Source organism: Arvicola amphibius, chromosome 8 (assembly GCF_903992535.2).
Source record: "Arvicola amphibius chromosome 8, mArvAmp1.2, whole genome shotgun sequence".
Classification (NCBI taxonomy): domain Eukaryota; kingdom Metazoa; phylum Chordata; class Mammalia; order Rodentia; family Cricetidae; genus Arvicola; species Arvicola amphibius.
The window spans coordinates 87,129,145-87,147,016 of NC_052054.1; the positions used below are offsets into that span (position 1 = coordinate 87,129,145).

The 17,872-nt window shown below is 50.1% G+C and overlaps 1 protein-coding gene across 7 annotated transcripts; it reads right to left on the minus strand.

Moving 5' to 3' along the window:
* Nucleotides 1–2,249: 2,249 nt before the first annotated feature.
* Nucleotides 2,250–15,838, minus strand: Washc1 (WASH complex subunit 1). 7 transcript variants are annotated; one of them, XM_038340206.2, is made up of 12 exons: nucleotides 15,715–15,756; nucleotides 10,823–10,933; nucleotides 9,225–9,378; nucleotides 6,317–6,428; nucleotides 5,994–6,140; nucleotides 5,689–5,825; nucleotides 5,339–5,471; nucleotides 4,994–5,195; nucleotides 4,730–4,906; nucleotides 3,945–4,103; nucleotides 2,803–2,871; nucleotides 2,250–2,655 (listed from the first exon to the last, which is right to left on the minus strand). In XM_038340206.2, the coding sequence occupies exons 2-12, from the start codon at nucleotides 10,833–10,835 to the stop codon at nucleotides 2,516–2,518; spliced, it is 1,443 nt and encodes a 480-aa protein (XP_038196134.1). In that variant the 5' UTR covers nucleotides 10,836–10,933; nucleotides 15,715–15,756; the 3' UTR covers nucleotides 2,250–2,515. The 7 variants fall into 7 exon arrangements, with proteins under 7 accessions (XP_038196134.1, XP_038196135.1, XP_038196136.1 ...); XM_038340207.2 differs by lacking the exon at nucleotides 15,715–15,756 and adding an exon at nucleotides 15,675–15,711; XM_038340208.2 differs by lacking the exon at nucleotides 15,715–15,756 and adding an exon at nucleotides 15,490–15,506.
* Nucleotides 15,839–17,872: the final 2,034 nt, after the last annotated feature.

The following is a 17,872-nucleotide window of genomic DNA, read 5'->3' on the forward strand; positions in this document are numbered from 1 at the left end:
TCTGTGTGTTTATTTGGGACTAAATGGCTATGGGACCTGATGGGACAGAAACCTTGGTCAGCAGGACCCTGCTCCTCTCTGTGGTCTGAGGGAAGATGACCAAAGGGATTAACTTCTGATGACGTGGCCTGGTAGACAGTGCCCTCTTTGCTGGGGCTGAGGATCCATGCAACAGAGAAGTAGGCAGCCATGACTTGCTGAGGATTTGGTTCCTTGGCACGGACTGGGTCTCTGAGCTGAAGAACACCCTCTTCAGGTGGTAGGGGCAGGAAGGTGAGAAGGAAGGTGCCAGAGGGGCTGTAAAACGTGGCAGGCAACACCAGCTGTAAAATGTGGCAGGGAACACCAGCCGATGACGCTATGAAGGCCTGACCACATGTGCCATTGGATCCTGTGTCCCTCCACAAGTATGTGGTGACACCTGACCTAAGAGAAAATACTTTACTACTCAGACCCTGTGAAGTACCTCCAGCATTTCTGAGAACATGAGGGCTGGGAGAGGACCCTGGGACCATCCGCACAAGAATGAAGATATTCTCAGGACCCATGCACCTTCCCTTTGGCTACCAGACTGTTCAGCTGACGTACCTCCAGGAAGTGGAATTTCCCTTAGGATCTCATACCAGGAGAAGGGAAGGCTGAGGCTCCGGTGCTAGGCAGAGGGAAGCCTGGTTCCATACTGATGACTCATCATGATGGGCTGGACCACATCTGACCGTACCTCTTACCTTTTGTTTAAACCAAAACCTCACGTTAGGACTCCAAAGATGGCCTTGGCAGCAGCGGAGGGTACAACCAGACCTTTTTGTTCTTCCCAGTGGAGTCACACTGAACAAATCCTCCTTTTCTACTTTGCACTATGGTTTCTTTAATGACCCTATTCAAGGAAGGCGGCTGGGCCTTGTCTATTAATGACCTTTGCAACAAGCTGTGTCACCTGTAGGCCAGAGTGTCACCCATGGTCCAGGAGTGACAAGGCCCTGCTTTGACAGTAGCTAGTCCCTGGCTTCACAAGAGAATTTGGGCCTCCATCCAATCGCTATTCTCTGTGACTTCATCTCTAATACATGCCACTAGGCTGGGTCCATGAAATCTGAATAGATTTCAAAGCCAAGACACCAGGACAGGTAAGAACAGACCAGCCATCTTGTGTGTCCTCCCTCGACTAGAACTCCAGGTCAGGCCCCCATCAGGGAAGGCACTGGTGGAGAATCCAAGTATCAAGGTTGTCATCAAGCTAGAGGCCACCTGGGGGCTGATAGCTCAAGGATGAGGGATGGTACCTGCCATATTTCCCATGTGAGGACAGAGGAGGGGAGACTACCTGATGGCCACCACTGTGAGGTTGATGTAACTCAGCCCCACCTTCAGTGATGACCCTAATAGGATTGGCAGGCATCAGAGAGGCTGTAGGCATGTGTCTACCCTCCTGTCCTGCCAGAGCTGCCCATCTGGTTTCCACACCCAGTGGAAGTGAAAACCACCTTTGGTCTTGTCTTCACTGCTGTGTAGAAGGTTCAGTCTGCCTTCCCCTCCCACAATGCCTCCTTAGTAACTTTCCTACGTGTTCGGTTTCATCCAGATAGCTCCAGCTCTTCTGACCGCATGGCACACCTGAGTGGTCCCCTCATGGCCTGTACACCAAAGAGCTATCAGGAGCAAATGTCGATCAGCTTGAGAACCGTAAGCCCTAGCCCGGCCTGCCTAGCCCAAGGCAGCTCAGCCTCCAAGACCTGTTTGTCCCACTTCTGCTGGCCTTGACGGGGGCACCTGTGGAATGAGGGGCCTCTGCCTTCTGGAAGTGAGGCTACCCTGCCTACCCAGCCTCTATCCTTTCTAAGTGACATGAGGCGTCCTTGATCTTTGATTCGCTCATCTGCACCACAGGAATCAACATTTTCAGAGCACTGTGTCCACGGGAGCCTCACACCAGTTTTGGTTCCTAACTACAGCGTGCTCTCCGTCCTTCACAGGACTCCCTAGCTTGCCTCTTCTGAGTTCTCCCTATGGCCTGTAGCACCTCCTGTCCCCAGCCTCCTTAGCAAACACCAAGTCACTTTTCCAGTGGAAAAATATCCCCCTGCAATAGCTGCCCTAATCTCCATTTGTCTTGATCCCAGAGGAAGAGCTCAGTTCCCCCAGCCATCCTGCTCCGTGCCTAAGAACATTTGGGAAGGACAGGTCACACTCCAAGAAGCTGTTGGCAGCCAGCATGACTACCTTTCATACATTAAAAGGGCACTGTTGGCTTGGGTTCAGGTCTAGTTACTTTCTTTATTCCACCACGTTGCTGTGGCACTCTTCAGTGGAGGATCAAGCAAAGCAGTTACATGAAGCAGGGAAGCAGCAGATGGCTCACAGAGCCCCCACTCCATTAAGAGAAATCAGGCACTGACCCGGAACACTTGTATAACCCCCTGGACCTCTTTGGGCAACAAGACCTGAGAAGCCCTGGCTGGCCGAGGAGTCCCTCCTGGCTGTTCCTGCTGAATGTGCAAGAAGGCTCAAAGCACTCTTAGGACTCCCAGTCATCGTCATCCTCGTCTCCTGCGGGCTGCTGGGGGGGTGGCATCGGTGGGATGGAGTCTGACATCCGGGTGAAGGCTCCCCCAGGCCCCTCACTGGTTCCGGTGCCAGGTCCTTTTCCAGAAATACCTGGGAAGGAGAAGTGATTAGAGAGAGAGAGAGAGAGAGAGACAGAGACAGAGACAGAGACAGAGACAGACAGACAGACAGACAGACAGACAGACAACGGGGCACCACTTCACCGCCTCTGAAGATAAAGACGCACAAGATGCCTACCTTTGCGCCTCATGACGAGCTTGTTAAAGAGGTCTGACATCAAGTCCCCGCCTTGACTGGTGGCTCTCACTGCAATGGGAGAGCAGCAGGTGAGGGAAGAAGAGGCCAAGTGCAATACTGTCAGGGACAGTCACACGATGGGCTCACCTGGCCCCTGAAGCACTCCCACACCCACTCTCCTGCCATGTGCTAGTCACACATGATGTGCCAATCCTGCCTTAATGTTCCAATTCTCAGTACCACTGTGTAGGTAAGGACATGGGCCCAGAGAGGCCAGGCTACTGGCACACAGTCCTCTGTACCCCTGCATGGGTAAGGACACGGGCCCAGAGAGGCCAGGCTACTGGCACACAGTCCTCTGTACCCCTGCATGGGTAAGGACACGGGCCCAGAGAGGTCAGGTTACTGGCACATAGTCCTCTGTACCCCTGCATGGGTAAGGACACGGGCCCAGAGAGGCCAGGCTACTGGCACACAGTCCTCTGTACCCCTGCATGGGTAAGGACACGGGCCCAGAGAGGCCAGGCTACTGGCACACAGTCCTCTGTACCCCTGCATAGGTAAGGACACGGGCCCAGAGAGGCCAGGCTATTGGCACACAGTTCTCTATACCCCTGCATGGGTAAGGACACGGGCCCAGAGAGGCCAGGCTACTGGCACACAGTCCTCTGTACCCCTGCATAGGTAAGGACATGGGCCCAGAGAGGCCAGGCTACTGGCACACAGTTCTCTGTACCCCTGCATGGGTAAGGACACGGGACCAGAGAGGCCAGGCTATTGGCATATAGTCACAAAGCAGGTCAGAAGAAGATCCATGACGCAAACCCAGGACTTCTGACACTTTCCACACAGGTTAACAAGGATGCCTCTAGCAAGAATTCTTGGCAGACACAAGCCTTGTCCTCAGGATGGAAAGGACAAACCCTGTGTCTCATCTCAGGGGACTTCAGGTCCTGCATGTCTCCTTGGACAACGCCTGTCAAAGGTTCTACTTTCTCATGGTTTCAGCTGGGAGAGCTCAAGACAGGAAAGCTTCCGCCATGGCCCAGTCCAGAGAGACAAGGGTACATATCAGGGTAGCCACAAGGGACTTCCTGCTGGCTGACAGGGAGCCTGCTGCAACAGATCCTTGGTCTCCTCACCTTGCTCCTGCTCCTTCTGTTTCTTCTTCTCCAGTTTGCGTTCCTTGACACTGCGCAGCTTGGCCTTGCCAATGCCCCCAGCTTGGCGGATGGACTCAAGCAGAGTGGCCCGGCCACTGGAGGGATCAACCACCTCCTTAGGGGCTCCTTGAACAGAGGCTGTAAGGAGAAGGGTGAAGGATTGCTCAGCATTGCAGGATGGGAAAAGCTGCCCAGCCTGAGGCAGGAGGTGATCTCGGATCCTGGCAAATGCAGGGGCCTGTCACCCACAGGGAGGCCAGTTGTAAGGCTGTGGCTTCTGGGACGATGCAGTGTGGTACTAGATTTCTGCAGACAAGGAGCTGAGGGGCCTCATGTCTAGGCATCTCCTCCCTCTCCACCCCCTATTTTGATGACACCCTGTAGTGACAGACCCTTTGGATCTGGTGTGCTGAGCACCACAAGCCAACAAAGGATTTCCTACCCCTTGAGGTGGTTGGAGACACAATGGAAAGCTGAAATCTGGAAATTTCAAGTTTGTTAATAGATCCTTTCCCTCTGGCTTAACTAGAAACAGGGCTCAACACCTTCCCTAGGCTTCCTCTGCCCTGAAAGTCAGAACTCCACAGCTCTGTAGAGCACAGAAACCACTCCATCAACCTTTGGAAGACTAGGTATCCATATAAGAATGCTCTGCAGATCATGGCGCTAGGAACACGTGACCTACAGAGAATTCTTCAGGGATCCTGGCATGAGGTCCTATTAATGAGGGCTGGCCACATGGGCCCCATCGGCACTGCCCCTACCTGAGTGGACCACGCTGCTGCTAGTGTCTTCTTCCCTGGCAACCTGGCCAGGTGCAGTTTCCACTTCAGGGAACGCTGGCGGCTGGGGGGTACTGACCACCACTGAGGGAGCTGGAGGAGGTGGCGGGGGCGGCGGGGGCGGTGGCGGTGCTGCCAGCAGCACCCCATTCTCCAGTTCTGTAAGGAAAGTAAGAATGCATGAGGATCTGGGGAAGGAGCCAGCATGGACTTTCTGGTTCCACTCCATCCCAGGGCCCAGCTCACCTGGCTGGAAAGGTTCAGCTACCTCCGTGTGGAAGGTGGGCAGTTCTGGAATGGCACCAGGAGCAGAGGGGGCAATGCCAGGGCCCAAGTCCGCACTGTACATGAGGTCATCTGCGATGCCAGGCAAGTCGGGTAGGTAGGATGGCACATCGATCTCGGGAACCTGGCCGAGGTCTGGCACATAGAAGTAGTTTTCCGGAGCCTGCAGGGTCAGGTGGTATGGAAAAGTGACAGCTCTGCCAGAGCACACGGCCCACACTGTAAGCACTGGACGGGCAGCACATGTGGACCCAGCCTCCCTGACCTGCGCTGGCAGGACTTGCCTGTCCAAGCACTCCACCCCACCTGCTGCTCCAGCTGCTCTCTCTTGCTGATAGACAGAGGGGCATCAAACAACTTCTCCTCTTCTGTGCCCAGCATCGTGTGCGTTTTTGTTACTGCGCCAGCCAGAGGGTCCAGGAAAACATACTTCTTATACCTGTGGAGTGGGTCAGGAGGCCATCACCTGACCTGGGACCAGGGACGTCCCTGACTATCCTTCCCCACTGCATTTGTCCCTTTGGATACCCAAGTCTTAGGAGCCAAATCGAACTTGTCAGTCCTGAGAACTGTACCAGGCTCGGGCCCCTGGAGCTACCTAAGCAAAGTCTCCCTTTCTCCCTCCCGTCTTCCCGCTGGCTATCTCCTGGCCTTACAGATTTTCTGTGGTGTTGAAAAGCAGCAGAGAGCTGATGGAGCTGATGTTGCTGGGAAGACCCCCAAGTCCCTCCTCAGCTTCATCCTCAGGCTCCGACTTGGTGTTCACACACACAGGAAAGTATTTCAGCTTCTCCTGGGGTAGGATCAGAGTAGACAGAGTTTCAGTATCAGGTGTGTGGACCCGGCACCATCCCAACAAGAATCCTTCTAGGAGACCGAAATCTGTGGTCAACCTTCAGGCCCTGCCTCCCAGCAGCCATGGGTGACATGCAGGTGACATGCTGGTATGGGGCATACAGACCTGCAGGGCCCGCTCATCCAGTGGGCGGTGCTTGCTCTGGATCCTGTAACGGGGTCGTCTCTGCAGATCAGGGTCAAGGGCACCGGTAAAGATGGAATCATATTCTTGCAGGCGATCTGGCGCTGGGTACTTGGCACTAGAGAAAACCTGCAGATACAGGGACAACTCTGGGGCCCACATATTCAAGATAGCCCAGTAATCATAAGCAGACACTAAGAACGGGATGACCCATGGACAGGAAGAAAGTGAGGTGTGGCTAAACAGCAGTGGTACCAGAGGATCAAGGTACCAGCGACAGAACACAAGAGTCATGGCTTGCCTACCTTGATGGCCTTTTTGCTGCCCTTGATCTTCTCTATCTTAGCCTGGGCCAGGGAGACCCTCTCCCTAATGGCCTGCAGCTGGCGGCGACTCAGTTCTACTCGCTGGGAGATCCTGCCAAAGAAGGAAAATGTAGGGACTGGGGTCTACTTCAAGTTGTGTAGCCTCTTTCCATCTGTGCCAGCAGCAGACAAGAGCCTCGCCAAGTCCTGGGCTTAAGTGCTCAACATGGTATACAACCTGCCTGTTGGGCTGGTCTTAGTGCTGTTCACCTGACCTCTGTGTGCCCCTTTTATTCAGCCCAAGGGGTTGGGCACTGGGCATGCTCACAGTACATCACATGTCACACAAGGTGTGGACAATCAGGTAGGAGTCAAGGTTCTTCTCAGGTCACTAATGACCAAAGACAGGACCTGGTATTCAACAAAACCTAGGGCCTTTGCAAGGAATTGATAATTACTGCCCACTGTATTCTTTAAATAAACCCTGGATGAAGATTCACTATTGCCCAAGACTGTTCTAGATCAGTGCTGAGACTCAGACAACCCGTTGTCTCTCCAGCTTTTCTGGGGCTTGGCTGTGTCCCTTCAAAGACCCAGGATGAAGGCTTGCTGTCCTCCTGTGGGCTCAGTTCTGGAGACATGACTCATCGGTTAAGAGCACTGGCTGTTCTTCCAGACGGCCTGAGCTCAATTCCTGGAACCCACATGGTGGCTCACAACCATCTGTAACTAGAGTCCCACGGGATCTGATGCCCTCTTCTGGTGTGCATATACATAAAATAAATAAATCAATTAATTTTTTTTTAAAAAAAGAAAGAAGTAGGGGCTCTTTTAAGAGGTGGAGCCAAGTAAGAATGTCCTTGAAGGGAATACGAGAATCCCAGCCTCTGCCTGCCTTTTCACTTTCTGGACTCCGTGGCGTCAGTGACCCCCTTACCTCACACTGCCACCAGGAGGCACTGTAATACCAATAAGTAGTCGGGCCAACAACCTAACTGAAACCCCCAGCTATGAGCCCCAATAAGCCTGTTCCCCTTCAAACTGATAGTCTTGGGCACTTCGTCAGGGTGACAAGAAACTGACAAACACAAATTCAACACCACCAAAGACCGCGAAGGCCCTGCTCACCTTCTAGCTTCTCCCTGCTCCGGTTACACTAGACTTCTTCCCAGCCCATCCCTTAAGGTTGCCACTCACTCTTTCCTTAGGGAATGTTAATCCTCTGGCTGACCTGTTTGCCTCTCAGGCTTTGCCATAAAATGTGACTTCTCACACACCCTCTCCCAATCCCTCTAGAAAGAACCTCATTCCACCCCCAGAGATAGAAACTCCCACCATCTGCAGCCATTTTCCTGTATTTAACCCTGTCTTTGTCATCTGTAGAAGTCTCTTTGGCTTTAAAAACAATAATAATAAAAAAATTGCCCTCTCTCTCTCTCTCTCTCTCTCTCTCTCTCTCTCTCTCTCTCTCTTTCTCTCTCTGTGGTGTGAACACATGGGGGATGGAGTAGATGGAGTAGCATATTCCGTGGGGTATGTATAGGGGTCAGTGATGTCCTTTGGGAATCAGTTCTCTCCTCCCATGTGGGTCCCAAAGAAGAGATGCTGATCACCAGGCTTGGCGGCAAGTGCTTAACCCACTTAATACCTTGTCCTCCCCACTCCCCGGAGTCTCCTGTCTGTGAGAGAGAGGTAACCAGGCATGATGACGCACGCCTCTAATCCCAGCACGGGGAAGCTGAAAACAGAAGGATCAGACGCTTAAGGTCATCCTCCAGTACAGAGCAAGTTCAGGGACTGACTGGGTCAATGACACCCTATCCCTGCCCCCACTGTCCCCTAAAAAGGAGGAAGGATAGCATGATTTCCTCATAGAATATCCCCAGGGTTAAAAGAATTAATGCAGCTAGAGCGATGACGGCTACCGATAAGCAAAGATGTTTAGCACAACCGTAGTGAGCTACCCACGCAATCGCTTTCATGTGGCACACCATGTTTCATCCAGCAAAGGACCACAGACGTGAAGGTGTGCCCAGAACATCACAACAGGGCAGAAAACCTCCCCTCCCACAGCTAGCTTAGGGGAACGCTGTCATGACGCAACATATTAACCGGGGGTTTGAGGACATGCTGGTGAGAACAAACCTCATTTGGCCAGCAGCACAGAGCACAGCATATATGGTTACGCACAAGCACAATATAACACACTTGGTAATGATGATAAATAGATGCACCGGCTTATGACTTTACTGCAGTATAATTGTTATTGCTACTTCAGAGTATATTCGATCTACTTAAAGAAGTCTGCTGCTATTGGCTCATGCTGGCAGCAGGTCTGCCATCTCAATTTTGCTGTGTTCATTGATAACATCAAGAGACCACCTGCAGTGGATGACCAAGCCATCTGCACCTGTGTAGCAAACTATCTTGTCTGTACCAAGGCAAACCATCTAGTGACCCACTCCGCAGTACATAGCCGGGGTTAAGGAAGGCCTAACAGCATTTAGGTTTGTCATCCCAGAGTTCATGCTCTAGAGGGGACACTGGCATACTCAGTGCCACAGCTAGACCTAAGTACAGGCCCCTGTGCACCCAAACACTGAGTCCGTGCAGGCTGACCGCAAGAGTCAGTGAAGGAAGAGGTCTGCTGGGAAGAACACTGAGGCCCCGTAGCAGCCCATGGAGCCATGGGAAAACTAAGGGGCTATATTAGACACCAAACAGGTGCTGAGCTCTCAGGGACTCGTAAGGTTTCCAAGCTGGACTTGTCCCTCTCTCCTTTTCTACACTGGGAATTACTTGGATCATTGAAGAGGCTGCCTGCAGAAGGCACATTCCCAAGGCTGCAGAGAATCCTGCTTAGGAAAGAGGAGACCCTCTATCGGGTCAGCTGGGCAGCATGTCCCACCTGCTGAAGATGTCTCCAGAGATGTTCTGTAAGTGTTGCAGGGCATCTGCCACTTGCTGGATTGCCTCCTCTCTTCGCAGGTCTGGCTGGATCAGGGGTACTGCATACGGCTGACCCACCAGGGAGTGCTGAGTCTTCACGGGGGTCATGACGCCTGTGGGTAGGAACCAACACATCAGCAGCATAGCCCGACAGTCACACTGTCTACCAGCCACAAGCCAGGGTGGTCATGTCACACACCTGTAATGCTAGCACGTGGAAGGCAGAGGCAGGAACTGCTGTTCAAGGCCATCTTCTGATACATAGAAAGTTCAAGACTAGCCCAGGCTACATGAAACACTAAGGGAGGATGGGGGTATCACACAAAGCAGCTGATTTCTACACAGCTTTACTGTGTGTGAGCATCATGGGAGGCAGAGAAAGAACCCCGCAGGCCTACATAAGGAGACTGACGGCAACGGCAGGAATTCAAAACCGGCAGAGACTAAAAGTGGGACATATCATGCCCTTACTCCCAGGGTACTCAGTACCCTGCTAAGCGCCCTATTTAACACAGCAGCTGTTAAACTTAACCCTCCAAGCTTAGCACACCACAACCCTGGCTGCAGAAGCACAAAAGAGGCGGGAAGCAAAGGATAGATGGGGCACCCAAACGACTGCTGAGTCGTAAAATGCAGAGAACTGAACACTTGGATGGTGTGGCCTGCGTGGCGACCACCCCTGCTTGACAAAACTCCAGCATTCCGACAAGGCAGATCAAGCTCTCCACCACTTTGATTTCCAGTTGTAATGATTTTCACTATGTGTAATGGGGGCTTCTTTATGCCTTTTCCTTTGTGAATTTTATGTGAGCTTTGGTGAGGATGAGAATATATACAATGGAAGCTTCTTTAAACAAAATGATTCTTTGGGGAAAAAAATCCCACCTCCATGGAACCATAGAGCATGATCATTCTGCTTATTCTCCACACAGGACTCCTCATTGTGCTGCTCCCCCACCCCAATCCTATTACACCGGGAATCGAGAAGTTAAAGACTTACTATCTGAGCATACCCGGTCCCATGGATGAAAAACACACAATCTAGAGAAACAATGGACCCAGAGCCACAGTCTGAGGCCATTTAGGGCAAGAGTTCAATTAATGAGTATAGACTGGTGCCCACAATTAGTGGCTTACTGGATGAACGGCAAGATCTGGTACGCCACATGGGAGCAGATTCCGTTGAGAAGTTAGACTGGCTTGATCCCCCTCTGCCATATACAGGAACATACACTGAAGGACTCAGAATGCCATGGTATAAAGGAAAAGGAGTAAGATGCCAGGACCTTCCCCTTTGGGACCTTATGAGGGGGACAAGCCATATTATAAGACTAAGGCACAAGGAATACAGTTAGGAAACAGTTCAATGCTTGTGCTAACATGGTACAAACACTGCATCACGCCCCTTGAAGAATGAAAATTGCTCTTACGGGTTTGTTTCTCAGGACTGAGACTGTGCAGGAGAAACTGTAAGAGAGCTGTTATATATAACAGCTCTGGCTGTCCTGGAACTCACTTTGTAGACCAGGCTAGCCTAGAACTCACAGATCCACCTACCTCTGCCTCCCATGTGCTGGGATAGAAAGCATGCGCCACCACCATCCAGATAAAGTTACTGTCTTTTGCTTCAAGAAAAATGCTGTAATGACGTTGATGACGGCTTTCATCCTGGAATCATTAAGTATGCTTTCAATGTTGCTTGTGGCTAAACTATAGTGCAATTATAGAGTATAAAAGATGCGGTCTATTTTCAATAAATGGACAACCACCTTGATTCACACTCAGATCATGTCAGTCTCCTTCCCTTGCTGATGCCACACCTCCTCTTTGGGACCTGAACCTCACTGGAGCTGGACTCCAGAACATGGGTATCAGAGGAACTCAGGTGTCCCTGAGACAGATCTGGCAGTGCCTAATGCTTCCGAGAAGAGGGATATCCAGGCTTTGCTCATCCAGGCCAGAACCAGGGGGAGCAAGACATGCAAATGCAGGAAAATATACCTCCAAACCACAGGACCACAGCGCTCTATTTATATTGGGTTGAATTAACTCTGCTCCCTGGTGCCACTAAAATAACAATTGCACTATAAACAGCACTGATCTGATGGGCAAGAGATGTACTGTACAGACTGATATTAAAGCACCAGGCTCTTATAATTAAGGGCTGCAAACCCCAGATTTCCCTAGGCACCACCCTGGAGTCCTTGATTGCAATGGAGGTGAGCACCTTTGGGTTAAGTGTGACAGGAAGGACCAAAGGCTTTATTGGGCCTTAAAAGAGCTGTGGGACCACTTATAAAATGTTTGTCATTCTTAATATGATCCTTTTCATTCTTAAACTAAGAACTGGCCCTGCTCTCAATTGCTAGTTCCAGTAATAAAAATCTAGGGATGACCCCCTACTGTATCCTAGCAACATCTTCACCAAGCTAATACCTATTCTTGGCTCCTTCTGCTGATTTCCTGAGCTCTCGCTTCCATGCTGCTGGCTCTCTCCTTCCTCCTTTGGGCCAAAACTTGCCCAGATCTGAGACAGTCCTCTACTCTTTAGCTTTTTCTTGGCATGGGTTCCTCTCTCCTATTCCAGTGACCAGGACATTCTCAGCTTCCCGGATGGAAACCCGCCTTGAGCCACCATCCAAGCCAGTGTCATCCCTCATTCTGTACATGTGCTTACCATGTCACTAAGACAGAGACATCCGCTCCACAACCATCCAGGGACCTAACCCTGTGAGTCTAGACTCTTTCAAAGATGTCTCCTTACCTCTTCCACTGATCTTGAAACAAACTTGCTAGCCATGCTGACCTAAATCAAGCCTGAGGGCTTCCATCTTTAAAATCAGGAGGGAAAAATAGTAAGTTCTACCTGTAATTTTTTTTTCCACAGAGATCCGCCTGCCTCTGCCTCCCGAGTGCTGGGATTAAAGGCGTTCATCGCTAACACCCAGCTTCCTGTCATTTCTTAAGCTGAACCCCTCTGCAACTGGATGTGTGAGTGTCCATGTAGATGTCCTCGAGGGTAGGACAAGCACAAATCCTCTAAACAAGGAAGCAGCAGGTCCACTGGAGAACTATGATAGTGAACACGGCACTCTCATCTTGTCTGTAAATGGAGTGCCCGATCACAACACAGATGGGTAAAATACAAAATCAGACAGACACACAGACAGACAGACACAAGAACAACTGAATCTCCTGTGTTGAGAGTGTTGTGGCCTTCTACTCCACTAGGAAAGAGCCAAGACTAACTTCAAATTTAGATGAAATGAATTTACTCTGATTGAAGGAAGGGCAGCCTTAGAGCCAAATAGCATGCCGTGCCCAAGGAAGGGTTTACAAAGGCGTACATCAACCGTGGACATTACGATTAGCTATAGAATCCATGGCTGGCACAAAAATTGTTCTGTTCCCCTCAGCTGTGTCTCTTTCCCCCTGTACAGTTATAAAAAGACCACTCCATCCCAGTCCCACAGTGATAAGCAGAAGCAAGGGGTTAAATAGCAAGTTTACATAAGCAGAAAGCAAGCGGTTAAATACCTCAAGGCAGGAACACCATTATCTAATCCTTATATCACCACGAGGGTCTCATAGGCACCCCAGGGCAAAGGTCAATGGCCCTTACGGGATGCCTGGTATCATATTAAGTTTCTTTAGCTATCACAGGGGAGTTGTGTGTAAATGATGACACAGATCTGGTCCTCTGGAGGAAGTCTCATTAACTGACTGGGCAGTTAATAGAGCAGGCAATACCACTGCCATCGAGTTAGGGTTGGCTGTCACGACCCCACAAGAGGTCTAATCCGGGCTGTGAATGCAGCTTTACTGAGGAACACTGTGCGTTAAGGACGTCGGAAAAGTTCCTCCATGCTACCTGCGGCTCTCCGTGAAACGTAAAGAACAGCTAGAGTTGGAGCAAAGACGAGCAGCAGAATGGTAAGTGAAGTCTTGTGGTTTCCCTGTAAGAATCCTTGGAGGAGCAGCAAGAAAAAGAACGATAAATAGAAGCAAGTGTGGAAGAACACTGAGTTCCGAAGGGAGGAGTTTAGACTCTAGCCAGGCATGAACCCCTGAGACCTGCGCTGTCCAGTGAGGTGACACTGGGAGCACGGAGCTGGGGAACGCCACACAACCAAAGGCTTAAGAGTAAAGTATCGCATTCGTATCTTATAGTGGTTATATGCTGAAACTGTCACATTTTAGATCTTGTCGGTTAAATTAAAATATACTGTTAACTTCGCACAATTATTTCCACTGTCAAAATCACGTATGCAGTTGGCAGAACCTAGTTTCCTTCCTAATCCTTTTCCCCCATGTCCTATGCTTCTAAAGAATTAATTCTCCGGCTGGTAAGGCAGCCCAGCAGACAAGGGCAGTTGTTGCCACCTGCTGGTCTGAGCTGGGTCCCTGGGACCTACATGGTAGATGGAGAGAAGCCACTCCCAAAAGTTACCCTCTGACCTTCATATATTCAACAAGACACACGTACCCATACGACATACATATTCATACATACATGATAATTAAATAAACTTTTTGTTTGTTTTTGAGACAGGGTTTCTGTATAGCTTTGGAGCCTGTCCTGGAACTTGTTCTGTAGATCAGGCTGGCCTCGAACTCACAGAGATCTACCTGTCTCTGCCTCCTGAGTGCTGAGATTAAAGGTGTGCACCACCACGGCCTGGCCAAATAATTTTTTTTTTTTTTTATAAAAAGTCTCTGTTACTCTTTTTTAGGAAAGGCATATCCTAGAATGGGCTCTGGCATAAGAAACAAAATAACCGTAACATTGTCATTTAATTGTTCTATCTTGTAGCTCTTGACGATCTTTATTCAACTTCTCTCAGGAGTAAATATTCCGCGCCACCACTAACACTAACTACTACTCCTAACTATCCTCAATCACTAGCTAATACCTACACACCTTAAAGCCATTCCGCCAGCCCACCTCACTCTTCATGTCTGTGAATTTATCAGGACTCACAATTTTAATTTGATTTTCAACAATAAAATGCTTAGCTTGTGCTCAAGCCCAGATATGAATCAATTCTCCCATTCAGTATGTTCTGTCACTTTTATACATACAATTAAAACTATTTTAAGAGTTCACATTTATTTTAGTCCCAATTTTCAGACAGCTTATCCTGAAACCCTGCGCTATGCCCCCTTAGTGGGCCTGATGTTAAGGGAAAAATGAGATCCCGCTCTGAGCCCCAGTGGTCAGTCAGCATCGTTGCAACTGTTGATCTTCACTCTGGAATTACATATTGCTATTTATTTTTACAAAGAGGTTGGGAAAGTCTGGGGTGTCGTGTGTACAGAACACTATCCCCGGAGCCCAACTGCCATCATCTTCACCGGGGTTAACTGTTACTACTTCCAAAGTGAAGTTCAAGATAGGCCTGTGGACTTCTGTCATTCTATAATGGGGGTGAAGGATAAGGTGTTCTGCCCTTCCCTCCTGCATCTCCTGGCCCAATATATATATATATATATATATATATATATATATATATATATATATATATATATATATATATTCTTTCCTAATGACACACCATCTAGTAGTCTCAGTGTACACACTGGGAAGCTGAGGGGCTCATCATCCATGCAGAATGACGTTCTGATGATTTCGCTGCTCTGTAGCCGCCCACGTTCTTTAAGTAAACCTAATCAACTCGATCGTTCTCCAAAGTGGGCTTCTTGGATGGAACTGTACTTTGGTTTGTCCCTGGGGCCTTGTAAGGAGGGGACAGATGTCTGTTTGCGCCCCCACCCACAAGGGGAAGTTTCTAAATCACCGTCTAGAATGGATTGAAGGCCACCTTCTTAGTGGGGAAAAATAATAGCTGCAAGGATTGCGATGTCGCTGAAAAATAAAAGCAGTTTACCAGAAGTCGTCTTTACGTGAGTTTTGTTCTGAGACATAGTAATTCCTCCCTCCCCGTAAGTGGCTGCAGTTCTGTCTTGGGTTCCAATAATTCCAGCTTACTCATTTTCACTTTTTATGCATCCCATGAACACATAAACAACCCAGAATGATGGTGTTTCTTTTGCACCTAGCCATGCTGATCAACAATTGTTTTATATTAAGTTGACAAGAGACCGCACCCCACCCACCCCACCTCACCCCTTTTTTTTAAAAGCGTGAATGGCCTGTTTTTAATGGCCGGCGCTTGGCATCTGGTAAATAAACTCTGGACTGACCCAGAAACACCAACACCCACCATGCACGTGTCTCCCGTGCAATTCGTAATTTCGGAAGTGCCCAGCACCCTGGTGCACATCGTCCTCCCCCACCCTGTGCCCTGGAAACTCCAGGCAGTCACGAGACCTCTTCCCTGCAGCCCCAGCTTCCCCCGGAAGCCCTCACCCGACTCCCCGGGTGTCCCCGCAAAATCGCTATCCGCACCTGCCCGGCTCACACGCTCGACCCAAGGCGGCGTCCTCACCTGCGCGCCACCGGCGGGGCAGCCCCGCAGTCCCGCACCGCCAGTTTCCGCGCCCCCTTCCGCGCCGCCCGCACCCTCGGGTCCTAGCGTCCGCCCTCGCAGTTCTCCGACTTCCGGCTCTCTGGAATGCGGGCTGCCCGCGCCCAGACCAGGAAACCGCCCTACTCTGTATCTTGGCCCAGATCTTTGAGCCCCGGATCTCTTCAGTTTCCAACTCTAAGAAGCCGACGCCCTACGTGTGCCCTATCACCGGACATCAAGAGGAAGTCCCTCAAACTTCCCCTCTTCTCTAGCCATCTCTACTTAATAAATCTTTTAGAAGATCCTGCTTTTCTTATGCTTACCTCTGGTAAAGGCCCTTAGTTCCCAACTCTCTTTAAAAAATTCAATATAGAACGAACACATATGGTATGATCTGACATGGAGTAGTCAAATTCTTCATAGAAACAGATTGTAGTGACTCACACACAGCCACACACCAGTGGCGGGGTGGGGGGGGGAGAGTCTCTTAACTGGACAGAACTGGACGCCACCTGCTTTGGAGATGCAAATTGAGAAGGGTGTGGTATGCCTTTGTGGGGACAGCTACAAATCTGGGCGTTAAAACTGTCAAGACAAGACGAAATCTCCCTTTAGGCCTGCGCTCCTCTTCTCCAGCAGGAGGCGCTCGTTTCCCTTTAAGGGAAAGGCCTGAGCTGGATTCCCCTGTGGAGGAAGAACTAGTCCTCACATTACAATCCCAGACCTGCAGGGCTTCATCTTACAGCCTCTTAAGTTTATTGTGATGTGAAAGCAATACAAATTCACCAAAACCTACCCCAGCATAAGTGATCGCCCGCAAACGCTGGGAACCCAAACACATGGCTCAGCCTGCCCGCAGCTCAACAGGCAGGAAGTATCTCTTCTAAGTGACTCGGTTGTTCTAAACTGAGTCCGGGCAGCTCAGCTGGTTTCTGTTTGTTCCAGGCAGCTGGTCTGGACTCGTGCTCTGTTTTGCAGCTCAGATTGTGGTAATGCACGTGTCCGTGAGTCATTTCCGCCCCTTTTAATTAGCCCTCACCCCCTTCTCGTTTAAGTAACCCCAATAAAACTCATTGGTTCACCTAGTTGGACTTTGATGGTATTCCTCAGTCATGGGCTCCTTCTCTGGGGTGAGTGGGCTTGGCTTGTGTTGCGTCTCCCCAGGAAAAGTCTTGTCACACAGGAGCAATTTGTCCCCCTGCAGAGACCTGAACCCCCCTGTGCCATGGTGACAACACACCTTGGAGCATTGGGGTCCCAGGGCAGAAAGAGGCAGGAACACCACCAGGTTAGGAATAAGCAAGAAGATCTAGGCAGAGGATTATAGTTAGATAAAAAAGATCTTTCTAGATATGGGATGCTTCCAGTAGGGCGTGGGTTTGATGAAAGGCAGAGAACAAAGAAGCCTCTTTGGGGTCTTGCTCAAACTAAAGCAAGGAGGGTAGTCATGGAGTGTGTGGCTAGGGATTGGTGCTACAGCCCATCGCAGAGCAGGTGTTTGGGGACTGGAGGCCTGAGCCACAGACCTAGCTGGAGTGAGGGTTGGCAGGCTGGGACATGTACCAGACCCTCTAAGCATCTTTAATCCTCTCTTTAGTCTGGGATAGCTGTTTCTTACCGGAGGGGAGGGGGGGGGCAGACCTAACTACTGTTTCTGCTTTGCACCTAAACCTTCTTGAGTTTCTAGAGAAATGATTCTCAACCTGCCGGTTGCATATCAAATAATCGACATATCAGATATTTACCTTATCGCAATAGTAGCAAAGTTACGATTATTAAGTAAAAAAAATAATTTTAAAGTTAGGGTCATCCCAACAGAGAAACTGTATTAGAGGGTCGCAGCATTAGGAAGGTTGAGAACCACTGCCCTAGAGTGAAGACTGCCTGAGCCTTGACTGTTTCCCTGTCGTGTACTTTGGGTGGGTCTCTGGTCTGGGCTGTTTGCCTTTCTGTGTTTCTTGACTGCATTCCGCTCATGCGTGCCTGGCTATTCCCCCTGCCAGCTCAGGATTCTGTACCCTTGCATTCTTCCCGGGGCACAGGTCTCAGGTTTGTGATCTTTAGATTAGGGTCCGCAGGGATTCAGACCCAGGCCTTACCCTCCTACTGCACAGGTGTGAGGAAGAGTGATGGAGAC

What these genes read in the sequence shown, in the direction of transcription:
- Washc1 (XM_038340205.2), bottom strand. Translation starts at nt 9,528, where the DNA reads ATGTATCAGAAGATGGCCTTGAACAGCAGTTCCTGCCTCTGCCTTCCA. An exon ending in GCAGCAAAAAGGCCATCAAG is followed by an intron (nt 6,141 to 6,316) that starts GTAGGCAAGCCA and finishes CTGTATCTGCAG; the next exon opens with GTTTTCTCTAGTGCCAAGTA. An exon ending in GAGAGCAGCTGGAGCAGCAG is followed by an intron (nt 5,196 to 5,338) that starts GTGGGGTGGAGT and finishes CTGACCCTGCAG; the next exon opens with GCTCCGGAAAACTACTTCTA.